The 19,020-nt window shown below is 40.8% G+C and overlaps 1 protein-coding gene across 1 annotated transcript in view; it reads right to left on the bottom strand.

Annotated features, from left to right (window-relative positions):
- Positions 1–19,020, bottom strand: part of rab2a (RAB2A, member RAS oncogene family) — a 37,951-nt gene that overhangs the window by 14,112 nt on the left and 4,819 nt on the right. The window contains exons 2-6 of the mRNA XM_083991926.1: positions 11,104–11,175; positions 10,309–10,376; positions 4,911–4,993; positions 4,369–4,461; positions 1,625–1,736 (exon numbers count right to left, since the gene is read on the bottom strand). Of these exons, the coding sequence (XP_083848052.1) occupies positions 1,625–1,736; positions 4,369–4,461; positions 4,911–4,993; positions 10,309–10,376; positions 11,104–11,175 (428 nt within the window). The remainder of the gene's footprint in view (positions 1–1,624; positions 1,737–4,368; positions 4,462–4,910; positions 4,994–10,308; positions 10,377–11,103; positions 11,176–19,020) is intronic.

The following is a 19,020-nucleotide window of genomic DNA, read 5'->3' as shown; positions in this document are numbered from 1 at the left end:
ACAGCTCATGATGAGGGGGTGTAACATTTTAAATGTTACCCATCTAGCCTCTTTTCAATACAACCCACTAACCCTGCCAACAACAGACTTTTCTGCATTGGAAAACGGTTCAATTTGCATTCACACTAGGGTCAAATGACTCACAATGGAAGCAGGGATTTATTGTGATCAGCTCTGATGTAAACACAACCCCCTGGGTGAACTCTCCTGCTGCAGTGTCTTTCAGGCCTTGTCCACACTGAAATACAGCCTCACAAAAACGGTCTTTTTCTTGTTCTTTTTGAAAAAAATCATGGCAGAAATATCTGCCTACGCACGGATCCACTGAAAACGACTCAAAACGCTGTAGTACATACTCCAGGCCTGTGTGTGGCGCTGTAACGCTGCCACACATGAACACAAAAAAAAGAGAGAAGAAGATGTAAAGCTTCCCCGCTGTATTCAAACTCAAACATTATAAGTGGATTAAATGTTGACTGGGAGTCGTGTCAGTGTGAATATGATGAATCAGCTGCATTAGACATTTTGTTGGCCGTTGTTGTTGTTATGTTACTGAGGTCATGACATTTTTACTTCATAGTGGCACTAGACTTTGAAGTGGTTCAATTGTAAACCAATACTAATGTCCAGGTACAATGTTTGAGATGTCTTAGTCCAGTGTTTTTCAACCTTGGGGTCGGGACCCCATGTGGTGTCGCCTGGAATTCAAATGGAGTTGCCTGACCCCCCCCCAAAAAAAATGTAAACTAATTATCATTCTTTTTAAAATTATGATAAAAATTCTACACACAATCTTAAACAACTGTATTCTATACTTTCACTTTCTTGAATATAAATTGAGTTCAGATAAAATGCAGCATATAAAAATATCTGAGCTGGTGCATCTTGATTGACGGCGATCACGTGAAAACACATCGCCAGAAATTTGTCAAAATGGGGTCACGAGCCAAAAAAGGTTGGGAACCACTGTCTTAGTCACAATGTGTCACAATGTAGTAAATGTGTGTGTTTTTTGTTGTCGTTTAATTATTTTTCTCTTTTTTCATTTAGCTGTTGTTATTCTGTTACCTCATAGCTCTTTGTTAACTGTGTAATCAAGTATTGAGTTTCTACTGGCGACAAGTTGTTCTGTTTACATAATTGAAAACTTCAAAATAAAATATTCAAAAAATAAATGAATTGTGGCACTAGAACAAATGTCAGCCAAAACATGGATCTATCATTTCATCTACAACGCTTTTCAATTCTGTGCTGAAGACAACACACCATCAAAGCCTGGACAGGGTTGGGTGATGATAAACAATTCCTAAAGTCAATCATGGCTTATTCAAACATTTGCTATCAGTCCTGAGTGGAAAAATTACATGCTTGCATTGTGCTTAAAAAAAAAAAGAGAAGTCAACAGGCAGCACTGATATCTGTGAAATAGCAGATAATATGTGTGACATTCTGGTGTCGCCCTTCTCACAGAGAAAATATTTCTATGTGAGGAAAAAGCTGTTCAGTGTCGGTCTACAGGAAGTAGATTATATTCAAGACAGATTTTAAAACAAGTTTGAAATGAGGGTGTTGCCTAATGCGTGGCTAAATCTATGCACGTGTGTGTATGCGTGTGTGTTATTACCTCCTCGACATTAGAGGCAGTCTTGGCTGAGGTCTCCATGAATATGAGGCCGTGTTCTCTGGCAAATGCTTCACCTTCTTCTTTCTTCACCTCTCTCCTCGACTCCAGGTCACTGAAAACACACGATTGTAAAAGAGAACAAATCAAAACAGCACTGAACTTCTTCAGTATGAACAACCATTTTCTTTAATGTGCTAACGCACCAACAGAGCACTGATAGATGTATTAAAACCAGCCTGCATTGGGTCCAAGGTGTTTCTTTTTACATAATGTGTATAACCTTTTTTTTTTATCTTCCATAACACTGTTACGTAACGCTCTTTGTTTTGTCAATACATGGTTGAGGTTTAGTATAGAAGTGAACTTCCTCTTTTAGACAAGAGAAAGTATTCACAGCCCTTCACACTCTGAGTTATACAGTAGGTTTCAGTTTCAATGAACAAAAAGTCATGATAGGCTTCTTGAGTTTAGATTGATGGACGGAAACGGTGCAGTAAAACACACTTCTAGATGTGTGCAGACATACATTTCTGAGTTGTCCACTTAAGGCAAAAATAATACTCAAGGAAGTTTGACACCCTGACTTTTTATTTTAATTTTATTATTAATTTGTTTTACCTTATTTTAGTCATTGTTTTTATTGCCCTAATATTTATTGTTAATCTATGTTGGTAATTTATGCTATTTTTTATTATCTATATTGCTGGCAATGGACTGTATTTATGTTGTGCAGCCCTCTGGGAAACTGAGGTTGTTTTTAAATGTGCTATATAAACAAAATTTGAGTTGAGTTTTTTTGCACCCACAGTCTCTCTATAACAATCTGGTTTTTATTCTATATGAGTCTAATGTCTCTGGACATCCTACAGTCATATACACAAAAACACAAACCGACATCCCTGCCTGCTGTTGAGAAAATAAAACATACTGTTAATATCTCGTCCTCTGATTTGTCTTGAGAAATCAGACAATAGACCCACAGTCTTCCTTTTTGATCATTTCCCACTGAAGCCTCTGTGCTCAGGTCAACAGTGTGCGGCCTGGAACACACACACTGGCTGTGTGGCAGCTGCACAGCGTCTTAGTTTTCATTTCAGTGCCCATGTTGACGGGTTAGAGCTGACACACTGCTCGCGTGAGACGCGCGTCTCTCGCTCCTCGCAGCTGCGTCACGTGATCTGGAGATTCGGCGTCTTGCCCATTTGTCAATCCCTGACGCATGCAGGCAGTATTTTACAACAGCGCAGCCGTGGCGGTGCACATGCGAGGCGGCGTGTCCCCCGGAGTAAATCCAACATGGGGTTGGTGTTATCTGTCACTACCAGCACACTAGGAGTGGCTAAATTAGTTTAGACCATTAAAATCTTACAGTGATGAAGTCTGGAGCTGCACTAAATGGACTGAGGTGGATTTATAGCACATAGTTTATAGGAAGGCACACAGCTGGACACATCTGTATGTCAGGACAAAAGAAAGAACTCTGTACTGTGTGTGATCATTGTGTTGATCAGGTTCGGACCATCTCTAAAGCTTTCAGTGTCGTTTTTAATTCATTTGCAGAGATTTGTAAAATTACCATTCACATCATCATCGTGTGTTACTGAGTGTGGACAGAAAAAAACTGCATTTTTTCTGTATTTTAAAAAACAACTCCGTAGAATAAAGTGAATAAGTGTTTTCTGGAGCCGCTGAGGTCTCAAGAATTCTGCAACAACAGACAGCAACAGATCTCTTTTGATGTAACTTGATTTTACGTAACACCATGTTGTGTAGGCTCAACTACAGAAAACAGAAAGTGTCTACAGAGAGGAATCAGCACAGGTTTGGAGCAGGGCCTTATCTAAATCTGATTATAATGTGTATTTCACTGAAGTTAGTGTCAAACTGTTTTATTTTCTTTTAGAGAGAGGGCCAGGTGCAAACATAACGGAGTGTTGTTGAAGAAACCATCAACAGCAAAAACACCACTTCCTACTGGAACGGTCTAATCAGGGGTATTTAATTAAAATTCACTGAGGTCCAGTTACTAAAATTTCCTCCAAGTAAAAGGTCTGAACCTCATAAAGTCTTATAGCCTACCCTATGTCCATTAAATAAAATCAATGACATACATCTTCCTGTGGTTTCAACAATATGTATTGCCAGTTTTCAACGCAGGGAATTTTTAACATAGTGCACTTGTATGGGACTTGAAGAGTAAACAACTATCTATTTTACCATAAATAAAAGTAGCCCCAAGAGAATGAATTTAAGGCCTGCAATTCAAGTTCGAGAGAACAAGACAGAAACCTCAGAATTAAATTAATTAAAAAGTACTTCTTTTAGAAAAAAGTGCTAACAGCCTTGAACAACTACTTTTCTCTTTTTTTCTTAAATTACAGTCCCAGTTGAAAGACCATACATTCTTTAGGCTGGGACTACTTTTCTTATTTTGAAGCAAGCTCCTTCTCCTTTCTCTTCCTCTCCCTGGCTGTGCAGTGTAAACAATGATTTGATTGGCTCAACTGAGTGAAGCTATTGTCTTAGCTGCGCCCGCCATCTGAGTGTCGGAAAAAAACAATGCTCCATGAAAGTGATCTATTCTCGTTCATTTATCGGAGATAAATGAACGAGTCACGGTCACGGGTCCGGACAGAACCATCACTTGGTCCGGGTCTGGAGCGAGGTCGGCCGTTTGGTGATGCCTGATATGAATCCTATGCCGACTCACACTGTGATGTATCTTGAAGCAAAGCGGACCGTACCTCTTGTTGCCAATGAGCATGATGACCATATTTGAGTTGGAATGTTGGCGAGCGTCCTCTAACCAGGTCGTCAAGTGGTTGAAGGTGTCCCGTCTGCAGAAAAAGCAGAATTCTGGTTTCAGTCTGACGATACTTTGATAAACTGATCATAGATAAAGCAGCTGTCCTCTCATGCATGTGTATATTCTGGAACAAACATTGTTCCACCCCCCCAGAAAATGGTGTTATGTGTATCTGACTCAGCTGTCTGTGTTATAATTTGAGGAAATACCTAAAAACCCACAGAAATTATCAGATGAAAAGGTTCAATAGAAAAGAAACGTTTCATCATTCACTTCATAATTTGCCTTTCACAAAATTACTGTGCAGTAAATGTGATGAGTTCCATGTAACGATTTATTTAACTACAGTTTCTTTACTAAAAACGTGTTTCCAGGACATTATAATAATAACAATAATATAATTTCTAAGCATCAGACTTCTAAATGTTTCGGAGCTCAGCTTGGCTACAGAGTGTAGAGTGGCCTGTGATTGGCCAGTACCTTGTGATGTCATAGACTAGCAGCGCTCCTGCAGCTCCTCTGTAGTAAGACCTGGTGATGGACCGGAATGACTCCTGACCAGCCTGCACACACACACACACAAAAAAAACATTAAAGGAGGAACTTGACGAATGAGGAAATAAACGAGACGACAAGGCTCCCGTCCACAGACCACGGGAGGGGTCACTGAATAATGTGCTGAGTGTGAATAATGATGTCATAAGCTGTGGCCTTCAGTCACCAGATTAAATGACCAAATGTGTTGCATCTCTCTTGGCTTTAAAAGGACTTAAAGGGATAGTTCAACATTTTGGCAAATTGGCCCTTGCCATAATCCCTATAGTCTTAGCAGTAGGTTCGTTACCTTTAATTGTCGGTGCATGTTGTTTTTTAGAACGATGGAGCCGTGCTGCGAGCTGCTCAGAGCTACGCTACGGAGGCTAATGGGATTTCTTGGTTTCCCTCATCAAACTGATCAAATACACAAGCCAATTTATTTTTATTTAACCTTTATTTAACCAGGAATAATCCCATTGAGATTCAGAATCTCTTTTGCAAGGGGGTCCTGGCCAAGAGAGCAGCACAGTAGGTCCACATAAAATACACACTTGAACAACAACAACAACAAAACAAACATAAAGACAGCTATGAGACAGAGTTGTTTTCGAGGTAACTCTGTCTCGTACCCTTCTGTTGTTGGATTGTGTATTTGATAATAATATAACATTCCGTTATTATCTCATAGCGTGGTGAATGTGCAGGTCACAACTTGTCCACCAGAGCGTTTTGGAGTTGTTGGATTGTGTATTTGATGAGTTTGTTGAGGGAAACCAAGAAATCCCATTAGCCTCTGTAGCGTAGCCCACGGCTCTGCTCCGCCGTTCTAAAAACAGCTTGCACCGACAATTAAAGGAAACGAACCTACTGCTATGACTATAGGGATTATGGCAATGGGCCAATTTGCCAAAATGTTGAACTATCCCTTTAAAAGAATCAAGTCCTATTGATTTAAGACCAGAGGTAACTGCTGTCCCTGATGCTGCTAGAGGCCTGGTCTTAGTCCTACAGCACACTGTCCCACCAGTCTGTGAGCGCTCGACATGCGGTCCCGACAGTACACTGTCCACACAGTCTGTGCCGGTCCTGATTACCCAGCAGAATCCAGCTCCAGGTTTTCAATCAGCTGGGGAGAGGACAGGACAGAGCACGGCCTATAATTGGACACAATGGAGAATCTCTCTTTCTTCCATCTATCTATCTGTCCTCTCTCTCTGCTAATGTGTCTGTCCTCGCAGCTTCCCTCAAACTAAACGGCACTTCACGTTAGCTACGCTGCTGTATGGATTCAACCTGTAGCATCACACATGGCGGTCTGTCCGACCGTACCTCCACCACCTCTTCCTTATCACCCATCTTTTCAGTCTCTCTATGAATCCCTGGACCACCCCCTCTTTCTAAGACTCCTTTCACCATCTAGAATTCTTCTCCCCCCCCCCCCCCCCCATGCTCTGTCCACCCCCCTCTGTCTCCGCTGTACTGTAACAATGTTGTCTGTGTTTGGTCCGGGCCTGAGGAGAAAACAAAACAGCACTCTATCCTCGCAGCTGCAGCCCTCTGCTGCTCTGACCTCATCTGAAAAACCAGACAGTCAGTCAGTCAGTCAGTCAGTCAGTCAGTCAGTCAGACGGTCAGGCAGAAACAGTCGGTGGGTGAATCACTCAGCGGAGCAGGCCGCCAGTTTGTCATCCAGGAATCTCAAGTCTGTTGGTGAGCGGAGCGGTCGGCCACTTAGTTAGACAAACTAGTCTGTGATTGAGTCAGCCACCGGGTTAGTCAGCCAGAGGAGCCGGCGTCCAGGCAACCGGTGAACCAAGCACCATGTTAAACGGCCACAAGGACAGACAGACAGACAGTCAGTCATTCAGGGGGCGGTCAACCAGCCATAATGCTATAAGGGAATAAATGATAAATAAGGGTGAAAGAGGCATCTTTGTGTCTGTCTGCCATCTGGCAGGCATGTTCGTGTGTAGACACACACACACACACACACACACACACACATATGGCATGTTCAGCCAGCAAAACAAAACAGGTTCCTTTAACCATTTGCTTCTGGTGTGTATTGAACTGTACTGTACGTCCAGTAAAGAACTGAGTCACTGAGCCCTGCTGCTCGTCATTTCAACCGACCAGTATTTAATACCAGCAAGGTGAAGACGATTATCTAGCCGGTGGGATGGAAAACCTGTCCTAGTCAGAGCTGTGAGGAGCGGGACCAACGTCTCTGCCTCAGTGTCTACGGTGGAGCTGTGGCTCCATCTGCTGGTCAGCAGGCTAACTGCAGCCACAGGCCCTATACCGTCTCCTGGACAATAACATTACATCCTTTTCTTTTCTTCACCATGGTAAGCTCACACAAAGACAGAAACAGAAGGGTGGACAGTCACCTGCAGTCAGGGGTTTGAACAATGTGGGGTATGCTGACTGAGTAGAGTGCAAATGTAGGTATTAAAAATGCTTGAATTCCTATGGAGAGACGGTCTAACCCTAGTCCATAAGTCTGGTCCAGTCTTCATTTCAGCCACAGAACAGCCAGACTGTGTCACATACTGACACAAACACAAGACACAAGCAGGCAAATGCCTAACACCTACAGCATGTTACCATGGTAATAATCAATGACATTTGCACTGACCGCTACCAGAAACAACAAACACGACATGAATATATGGCTCATGATTTGTAGTTTTCTAACACTGTTACAGAGAGAGCAGAGAACAGTGAAGTGAATACATCTTATGGATTAGCTGCATTTCCCCTTCAGTTCTCTTTACCCTGACGTCAGCTACACTGGTCTGAAGACTGGGAGGGTCTGGGAGGTTATGACGCGGTAATGTCACGTGTGTTCGTGCTCACACTATGCAAATGAAATCATTCACAGCCTGTTGATATGAACGAGCAAAACAGCGGCAGTCCTGAGGAGACACACAACTCCTCATACCTTCAGACTCTGCTGAAGTGTAGTCAAGAGAATGCATGCTGTTTTCTGTAGTTTGCATCACGTTAACTGATCAATAAAATCTATTGATGGCACCATCAGTTAGCGCAGTATGGTGAATATTTATAGCCAGTTTATATGTGGTTACACTGTTTTTTTTTTTACCATGCAGCATCTATTATCATATAAAAAGTTTTATTTAAAGCAAAAGATACATTTTAAATGCAGTATAAAAACAGCTTTACCTGAAAATCTTGAATAAATCTTGCATCAACTATTATTAGTAAAGCCTCTTTATTATCTTTTTATGATCCTCTCCCTCAATCTACTCCAGATCACTTGTTAATCAGATTGACTGTCATTTTTAACCTCAAATATCAATACTGAACAGTGTCTGAAGCTTTGTCAGTACTACATCATGGATTGTGCAGTTGTTCTCTCAGAAGCATTGAAATAAAATGCTATATTGGGTCACTTATATACTTTGGTGCTCGTTAGTGCAGCATAGAAAATTCTGTGTGGGAAAACACAGCAAAATTCAGCATATGAAGTGGACTCAATAAATGTGGAGTGTCTAAACTGAGTCATGTATCGCTGTCATTAAGAACTCACATCCCTGCGTTAGCTGAGACAGCAGCAGGGATTTAAGAGGAGAGCTGGGTGCAGCAGGGCGGAGCAGGGAGGGGGAGGGGCGGGAACAGCAGAGGCTCATGCTTACACCTGCTACTGCTAGATTTCCAGAAATCACATGTTGTATCTTGAAATACCACTGTCTTCACTGCACAGAAATAGAAATACATGTATTTGCCTGAAAACCTCCTTTCAGAAATCATAGTGTGTGAGTTTACCTTGATATTCACAATAACTCTAAATTCAGTGGTATTTTAATTCCAACGGCTGAAAAATGTAGTAGTGATATGGAATTTACTGATAATTTAAATTATATTGTGGCAAGAAATTATTTTCATATAAAGGCACTAGGGGAGGGAATCACAAGAAGCCCTGTATCACCATATTATCACCATACTTGTGTCTTCATACAATATTATTGTGGAGTGTTTCTTGAGGTGTGTGTGTGTGTGTGTGGGGGGGGGTCCAAACTAGATTAGATTAGATTAACTTTATTGTCCCCAAAAGGGGAAATTCGTCTTGGGCAAAAGTGCACCGTGTAATATGTAGCAATAAGCAGTGACAGACATACGTACAGTACATGCAATAGACATAAGTACAACGACAGACATGCACACAATAGACATAAGTACAGTGACAGACATACAGGCATAGACGTACAGACAAAGCAGCATTGCACAGCATCAAAACCATAGCAGTCGGCATTATCAGTTCTAAAAGTGAGGTGTAAATTAAAAAGGACAGAAGCTTGGCTTAGTACAAAATAAATAAGGAATTTAAAAGATCCTAAGATCAAAGAAATTTGCAAGAGTAAAAACTTGAGCTACGCTACGCTTCCTCCAATTAGGATGCCACCAGCCTAGGGTTGATGCTGGCGTGAGCTGGCTGTTTGTTCAACGGGGATATAGAATTAGCGTTGTTTATAACGGTTGCTTTTGGGGCGACAAGCTCTTAGGCGTCTGCCCGACGGTAACATCTCATACTCTGAGAACAGAGTAACTAACTTATATAAATGTATAGAATGGTAATAATAATAATGGGGTAAAAACGACCTTTCTCATTTTCCTAAACTTGGATTTCATTCTGAAAGACACGCGCATCCGCGATTCCGCCCTCGAGGCCTGCACCGTGTTCATCCAGGGTGAGCGCTGCTATTTAAAAATCAGACGGCAGGAGTACAGCGCTGTTGGGTCGACCCGTCTGCAGGTGGAGGGCTCCAACTGTTTTGGACTAGTCAGCCCAACAGGTCCGCTCGTAGCGACGTCAACCGCGGCAGGAGATGGAGAAACACAGTGGACGGGGCTGAACTGGGAGACAGGCCTCAAAGGGCAGGGTGTGTGAGAGGAGCGAGGGGGAGTGACGCCCGTCGCAGAGGAATGTAATGAAACGACAGCAACACATTAGACAGCTCCTTTCAATTAAAATAAACACGAGGCTAAATAATGGATATTTATAAACTACAACTTGAATCTCGGGGGCCAGGGCGCCCCGCCAAATACACTGTAGGGGAAACACTGTTGTGATATTAAAAACATTACAATATGCAGTAGTTTATTAGCTTTTTTCAACTGCAATGATGTCTCCAAATGAAACTTTTATATCTGTATTTTTTCGAATACGATCAACTTTTTAGCCTGTTCAGATCCATACAATACTGTCATGCAAAATATTGCAATACTATATACTGTATAGACACTTCAGGCCTTTAAAGAAGGTTTTCAGGTGTTGTTGCTGAGGCATGTGGGATGATGATGTTGATGAATATATTACCGTGTCCCAGATCTGCAGTTTGATCTGTTTGCCATCTATAGTGATCATCCTTGCACCGAACTCCACACCTACAACAAACACAAACACACACACAAACCAAAGAACGGCAGTTAGAGGAAAATGATCCACGCTGCTGGAATAATAAAAACACAATCAATCTCCCAGATGAGATGATAACATCTCAACAGCTGTATGTAATAGCTATGATAAACACCCCATAATGAAAGAGTGAATTAATCATGTTTATTCATTATAAAGATATACAGTGCATTCAGAAAACCTTACTTTTATGTTGCAGCTTTATGTTGCAGCTTTATGTAATCCCTCAACCATTGACGCTCAATGAGACAAAATTAAAACTGTTTGAGAACTTTCTGCAAATTCATGAATAAAGGAAAGGAATCAATGTGGAGTTGAATATAAACTCAAACTTCAGTTTTCACTTTGCAATTATGTGGCATAAAATGTAAATTGATGCGATTAAATCATTATTTTAGCACAAGACTGCAACATTACAAAGTGTAAAAACGCTGCAACTGACTCCTGTTTGACCATAATGCACTGAAAATCAACTAGTGTGTGTATGTGTGTGTGTGTTGAAATGTGTTGAAACTGTCCGATGGCTAATGACACATGAATATTAACCAACACAACAACAGGGTTAAGATGATGGATAAATAACAGAAGTGCTTTTGATTGACAATCTGTGCATTCTATTTAAAAGAATAGTCGTCCATTTATTAAAAATGAACATTTCTCTGATTCTGTATTATTATTATTATTGTCATATCTTACCAATGGTGAGGTCGTGAACTGGCTGAAATCTCTTGTCTGTGAACTGTAGTAATAGACATGACTTTCCCACACCTGAAAGACAAACACAAACACAACATTAGAGTGTTTACAGCAGAGCATTATATAGAGTCACACACACACACTCCAGGTGAAGCCGTCACATGTTCCCAGAATAAAACACAACGTCATTATACAATCTATTCCATTTTCCAACCCCTGAACTCCCGCACGGCACGGAGAGGCAACGCTCTGCGGGAAGTTACAAACGCACAACAATAATTATCACCTTTTCCACAGAATTAATTAATGTTCAAGGTGGGAATACGGGAGTCGTCATCCGGTCCAAACAAGGCCGGCAGGGAGCTTCCACACCACTTCTCCCAGCTCACCTGAGCCAACTGACCGGCTGCTAAAGGCTCTCGATGACTCTGCTCGTTACTAATACCACTTAATGATTTCAGCTCTGACTGTTCCAGATCCACAGACACATACACACACACAGACGGGCTGAGGTTACAGCTGTGTGGTGTCAACATTCATTCCTTTAACCTCCAGTGTTGGCCTTTTATTAGTCTGAGTAATTCAGTTTAGAAAAAGACAAGCAGAAAATGCACTGGATTATTGGATTACTTTGCTAAATTAATTATAGAGTCTAAACTTATTTTAATAGCATTATGGAATTATGTGGGAATGTTATATGTAAACAGAGCAGACAGATACAAGCCATCCAATCAAAAACAGTGAGTTGACACATGGTAAAAAACAAACACTGCAGCGTTGGAAACACACTCAACAGGTTTGATGCTGCTGTTACACTGTCTTCATATTCTACTCTACATACAACTTCAACTTCTTTTCAGAGCATGTCATCTGAAACAGCAATGTGCTTTTAGATTCACATTTGTGTCTAAGTGTCTCTTAAAGCAGAAGTAAGTGATATATTTGTGTTAATATAAGTCTTATAGTTATATCCTCCGACAGCAATCACTTATACATAGAGTGTTTGGACCAAAACATGGGTCTGTCAGTCACTCTGCTCTGCTCTGAGCCGAGGAGAAAACATTTATCGTATCCTACAGTTTTTATCCAATGAGGAGAGAGAACGGCATGCAGGGCTGTGTGTGCAGCCAAGGGACGCCGTGAATGTGGTGACATAGGGACGAGGACTGTTATGGTGCGTTCAAGGAAACTCGTAACTCGTGTTTTTCCGACCTGTGAAGTCGTACCAGTTCGATCTGGTACGAGTTCACGGGTCGGATGTTACGAGTGGCCGTTATAGTGACTTTCATAGGTGAAACAGGTCGGAAAAATACGAGTGGGTTGCCTGAAACGCTACAAAGTCGTAAGTTGTGACTTGAAGCTGTAATTTACGGTTTCAAAAGCCTACCTGGAACGCAGCATTAGCCAAAACGACCGGATCGCTTACTTCTGCTTTAATATGATAAAGACATGTTTCAGTTATTGGTCAGTGTACATTCTTTGTGTGTTTGCAGATTACAGCAAAAAAAACAAAAAAAAACAACACAGATTCTACAGCTCATTCAGAAGGAAGCAGTTAAAGTAGTTTCGTCAAGCTGTGTGGGTGGAGCTGAAACAAGCTGAGATGAGAGACAGGAACATGAAACCATCCTGATCAGTGATTTAATCAACATCCAAACATTTTCTGTTTCGGCTTCTAAAGAAGTTCAATATATAAAACAACTATGCAACTATAGAAGCTGAGAGAGGCCATACTCTTATATATCTTATCATGTTATCTCAAGATGATCGAAGAAACCAAGTCACGTGTTACTCTCTTCCTTAGCAATGATCCTTAGTAACTCGTTAACTGACGAGGACTGATTGTATAAAAGGACACTATTAGGACAATATTCTCTGGTGCGTTGATCGTTCACTTTACAGCATTACAAGCTGCATCTGCATCTCCAATTAACAAAGTGACTGTGATGAGAAAACAGGAGAATTATCTGGTTTCCTCCTGATAATATGCTTATATCCTGGGTTTATGGGTATTGATGAACTGAAAAAGAAATGTCAATGAGTGACTAGTTGCAGATGTAGTGGGTGGGTTTGTTTGGGTTTTTTTTTGTTTTTTTTGGCAGAATGACTCAAACAATTGAAAATGAGTGTTTAATTTGGCCAAACTTACATCCACTTTGCACAAAACGAAGGATGGATGATTTCCCAGCCATCTCCATAGGAGCCATGTTTACAGCCAGCCAATAGGAGAGGACAGGCCTCCAAACTAAACTGGAAGAGTCAAATCTCAGCACCATAATCAAGATCCAGATATTATGTAAGAAATAATGTAGGTTCTACCCATTCTGTCGGGGTTAACTTCTCTATAACAACCTGCTTATTCTACATTATCACATCTTATTAGTGAAATAAATAATTTTAAACAAAATTATTTATCTTATTCTGAAAAAAAACTACCCACAGTGGTTGAACAAGCCAAAATATGTGCCCATAGCAACAGCTGATCAGCAAAACTTTTATTTATAATTCACATTAAACTGGATGTTGCCATTGATGGTGAAATGAGACGGGGGAATGCGACGTCTTTGGTGTTGTTAAAAGTAATATCTGTGTTTTTCTCATGCTCTGGCTCTGGATGTGACAAAACTGAACAAAATTATTATAATTAGGTCTTTGTAATAATCATACAGCACTTTACGAGAGCGATCTGCTACTGTTGGAGGGAATTCTCTGGGGAGTTTCCAGCCATTAGTCATGAATGAAGGGTTTCAATCTCGCCTCCCTTTTTAAAAAAAAAATTTCTGAAGCAGTAGCGTATTGGAAAGGTAACATTTGTCAGCACCAATCAGAGAAGCGTCCCTAGCAATGGTCTGTTATATGGAAATAACAGACCTTAGAATCCAATGATTGACCAATGCAAATAGAGCTGTGTAATAAATCCTTAAAAAGACAAAAATGCTGAAAACCACTCTCACGTAAATGTAACTTTAGCAGCATCAGCACCACAGAATGATGGGCTCTTTCCTGGCTCATGCATCTTCCCTCCACCCGGTTCTGTACAAATGAGTTCAGTGTTATTTGCATAATCCTGTTGACAAACAGACAGGAGGGGAACCCTGTGGTAGAGGCAGTAACTGACACTGTGCATGTACTCACAGACAGAACGACAACATCGACTGCTAGAAGAAGCAAGGATGCATCAGAGGAAAAATAACGTGTGAGCAATGAATTCAAGCTGATGTGCTACAAACCACGCTGTGTTCACCTCTAGGACTAGAAGATAAATAATATCACAATGTCAGTTTGAGAAATATGTTTTTGTTTGTTAGACAAAAACAGATTTTTTATCCAATAAACTGTTTGTGTTGGTAAAAAGTGAATCATATTCCCTTCCATCTAATATAAAAGTGCTTCAGACCCAGAGTCTGTAGTCGACACTGAATTGTTAATTAATGCTTGTTTTTTAGACGTGGATTGAGAGGAGGGGTTAAGGGATTGAAGGTGAAGGAGAAGAGAATGCTGATGAGATGGACGGATAGAGAGACGGATGGAGATTCAACGAGATGACAGAGGGGGACATGATCTTCTCCTTCATGGTTTCCAAGGGTTACCACTGCCAGGCAGTGGTTGTTGCTAGGCAAGAATTGTGTGATGATGATGGTGAGGGATGGATGGAAGAATGGAGGGATCACGAGGAGGGTAGCCATATAGAGATGTTACAATCACGCTGTCGTCTCCTCCATCACACCTGTGCATGTGGTCAACAGACACTGGTTCACAACAGGCTGCATGTTTCAACCACACTGTTAATTAAGGAGCTCTGTTTCCATTTGCTATGTTTGTCCAATTAGCTAAATTAGTCACAATATAATTAACAGACCATTCCAGCATAGTATAACTTCTTATTTGTAGCCTTGAGGTAACAGTGTGACACCTGTGGGGAACAGCATGAGCAAACTATCTATAGCAGGCCACAATCAAAGCCCGCTGTGCTTCAAATGGAGAGAGTGGCTATAATCAGAGCCATAATTAGAGGAGAACTTGGAGTAATATGTTACAATGCAAGATCCTCTCTCTCCTACATCCCAACGACACCGTACCACAGGCTCTTTTCACGCAGAGCTAATTCAAAGCATGGAAAGATCTGCTCAGCAAACCAGAAAGTAAAAAGGCCAGTCAGGTGACTGCAGGGCTGGATTCCATAGAACAATTCTGGAATAATGGATTAGAGGGGAGAATGAAAGGCTGATGAATGAACAGCACCGTATTATTTTCAGTACCAATAAAGCCATCAATTATTGTCTTGAAATGTTAGGTAATTGTTTCTACAAAGTTTCAGATCATGGTTTGGTCCAAAAACAATCCAAATGACAATGAATGACATTCAGTTTGCTCTTGTGAGAGATGAAGGTGAATGGACCAGTCCAGCAGAGCATTGAACCACCATCAAAAACACCAACAAACCTGGAGGAGAAGGTTAACATGGATAACCAAAGCTAATGGATGGTTAAAGGAATATTTAAACGTTTTGGCAAATTTGCCTATTGCCATAATCCCCCTATAGTCTTAGGAGTAGGTTTATTACCTTTAATTGTTTGTGCAAGCTGTTTTTAGATCGGCGGGGCAGAGCTACATTAGAGACATGGCTGCTTGGCAGAGTGACTTCAAAAGCGCAAGTAGTTCCGAGTATTTGCTTCATGTGTCATAATGTTACATAATTATACGTTATTATGTTATAGCATGGCCATTGTGCAGGTCACAACTTGTCCACAAGTGTGTTTTGGAGTTGTTGCTGTATTTGATGAGTGAAACGTAGAAATACCATGAGCCTCTGTTGAGATGGCTGAGCAGCTCACGTCTCTGCCCCGCCGATCTAAAAACATCTTGCACCGACAATTAAACGTAATGAACCTACTCCTAAAACTGTAGGGATTATGGCAATAGGTAAATTTGCCAAAATGTTGAAATATCCCTTTAAAACACCCTGCCATTGCCACTGGTAGTACTATGAATATTAGGCCTGGGTTTAAAAAAAAAATCCAATCCATATCAAGACAAAGCGCAAACTAAAATCATTTAGGGATCATTTAGGGAATCAAAATTAAAATCCGGTAGAACCGGTTCCATTTAATTCTCGATGCCCAACCCTAAGAGTGATCAGAGATTTCACACTGCTGTTTACATTTTGTTGTGTCCATTCACTGATGAAATGTACAAACTATTTACAGCACTTGGATTATCACCCAGGACTGTACTGAAGTGTTGCACTGTTTACCTCTGGAGTGGGCCATGTTAAATAAATCTGCATTCGTTCAACTGCTTTTGGGTCAGTTTTCAATGTAAACATTAATAGTTTTAAGAAATTTTAACAAAGGTGAAAGTTCCATCTTTGTACAATTTGCTGAAATAGTTCTGTGAAAATTTCTCCGGTATTAAAACTGTTTTTCTCCGGTATTAAAACTGAAATCTCTCTAAATCAATCAAAATCAAATTGAATAAGACATCAAATTGAATCGGGACCTTGAGAATTGGAATCAAATCGATTCAGTAAATCAGTAGCGATACCCTGCTCAAATGAATATAAAAGGTTTGTTCTGTTGGCAATACTAGCTTTTGGTCAACAGATGGTTAACTTGTTAGTAAGGCACAGTTAGCCATTTCAGTACCAGGAACCTCAGGGCAAACCTATTGTTGTATTAGTTTGTCCTCTTATGGACATTTGCATTGTTTGTTTTTGTAAAGAATAAATAATTTCCATTCAGTTTTAACAGCACTAGTTGTAAACCACATCCTAAACACGGAATGTGTCAGAGTGCTTTCAATTTATTGTTCACTCGCTTGCCAGATGCCTCACTGTAAATGATGTTTCAATCATGCAAGATAATAACAATGATAACAAAAACATAAAAATAAATAAATACAGTATTTACTGAATGTGTAACTGTGAGGGAGTCTTTCAAGTGTTGCAATATGAGAGCCTTGTTAACTTATGGGCAGAAAAGTGTTTTGCCGTATTGACTAGGGCTGTCCCGATTATCATTTTGATAATCGAAGCTTCGCGGACATAAAATCGCTCAAAATGGAAGCTTCGGCGGCCTGGGGGTACGTGATCGTAACGTCTGAAGGGGGGGGGGGGGGGGGGGGGGGTGGGTTCGAGATCGTAGCGGAAATATTGAAAGTAATGGCAAACAAGCACTGCATATCTCCCAAATCAGGCAGGTTTCCAGGATGCCAAGTAGCCTACTCATTTTAATGTAACCGATGAGAACCGGTGTCAAAAAGGAAAAAACAAAAAAAACAATCACCGACTTCATGATAGATTACCATGGCAACGAACGAAGCCTCGAATTTTTTGGGTCAGCCCTAATATTGACAGCCAGAAAAACAACTCAACTTATTCCTACATGACAAGGACCCAAATGAAAATGTATCACACATGAGCACATGTGATTCATTGAGAAGGTGTAGTGACAGGGCGGGTGTGAGGATGGAGTTTACCCAGTGAGAGCTCGTTCTGATCTCCTACTTCAGTGATAATTACACTAAGGCTGCAAAACTAACCGAGGGGAAGTTTTTGTGTGCGACAGAACCCGGCAGCTGATGGATTTATCCTCGGGTTAACAAGTGCTGACACATGCAGAAAATACACTGACACAATCCTCATGTGATGTGGGAAAAGCAATATCGTGGTTTGGGGCAGAAATCAGTCCAGGAGGTTTCCCTCCTTTAAAATGTCTGGAGCTGTGACAGGCTTTGACGTGTCATCAGAGGTAGGAGAAGCTGGTTGGTGAGTGTACACTGAATCATTTTTGTTTGGTTCGGAATGGGTTACTATAACAACACTCACTAATGATTATTTAATGACACATTTTCATATATTCAGCTTCTTAAACTACCACGACTCAGCCAATACTGCTTCCTTACTGATTTGACATTTCAGTTTAAGTTTAACCGGTATTATAAAATGTATGACATGTGTGTTTTTGTCAAAAACAGTCACGAGTGATAAGGATTGTGCTGCATTATAACACTCCAGCTATAATCACTTGTTTCTTGACTCACTTCCTCTGTATCAGAGCCTAATTACACAGCTGACTGCTGGGATAGTCACAGGAAAGGTGGTACAAGAACTGGAACAGGGAAAAAGCAACTGGGAACAACACTGTATGCAACTAGTGGCTTAGAAGCAAATGACGAACTGCAGGAGAGGAGTGTTACTTCAAAGATTCCATCAGCAGGGCAGAGACGCAAGCTGCTCAGCTAGTGCAATGGAGGTGAACGGTACTTTCACCTTTCTCTTATCAAACTCATCAAACAATAAAACAACTCCAAAATGCTCTCGTGGAGAAGCTGTGACCTGCACATTGAAGGTGAAGGTGTGTGTATGTGAAGGTGTGTGTGTTCATCTCTCTCGCGCGCTCTGTTTGGATTAAATAAACACAAATAGGCTACAAACACACACATTGGCCTCTAGTATTTGTTAATCGCGGTGTTTTATTTTGAAGAGGGTCTGAAAATTGACCGGAGGCCTGTACTGCGAAGGAGGCTCGACATGGCCAGGCTTTGTGTTCATGATGCAGCTGAACAAAATCTCAAGTCCCGGCCAAATATGCAAGAGAGGAGGCTGCTGTTAATTTCTGACATCTGAACATTGCGCTACTTTTAAATATGAAGCTTTATTAATATAAATTAAGTAAACTAGAGCAACAAGTTATTTTAAATTGTATTTTAAAATTTATATATTTCACTGATCGAAATTATAGAATACGAGTGTGTGTTTTATTGAGCGTAGGGCCTATGTGTGTGCGTATTTTATGTGCTGTGGCTACAAGCAAATCTCATATTGTCTCTGTACAAAGACAACAAAGACTTAATCAAGATTTGCGTTTGGGCAACACTGAAATATAACAGGCAAAACATCGAAATTGATTTATTCAT

This window comes from Trachurus trachurus (assembly GCF_905171665.1).
Source record: "Trachurus trachurus genome assembly, chromosome: 17".
NCBI classification, from domain to species: Eukaryota; Metazoa; Chordata; class Actinopteri; order Carangiformes; family Carangidae; genus Trachurus; species Trachurus trachurus.
Note: the sequence above shows the minus strand (reverse complement) of the source record. Positions and strands in the feature narration are given on the sequence as shown.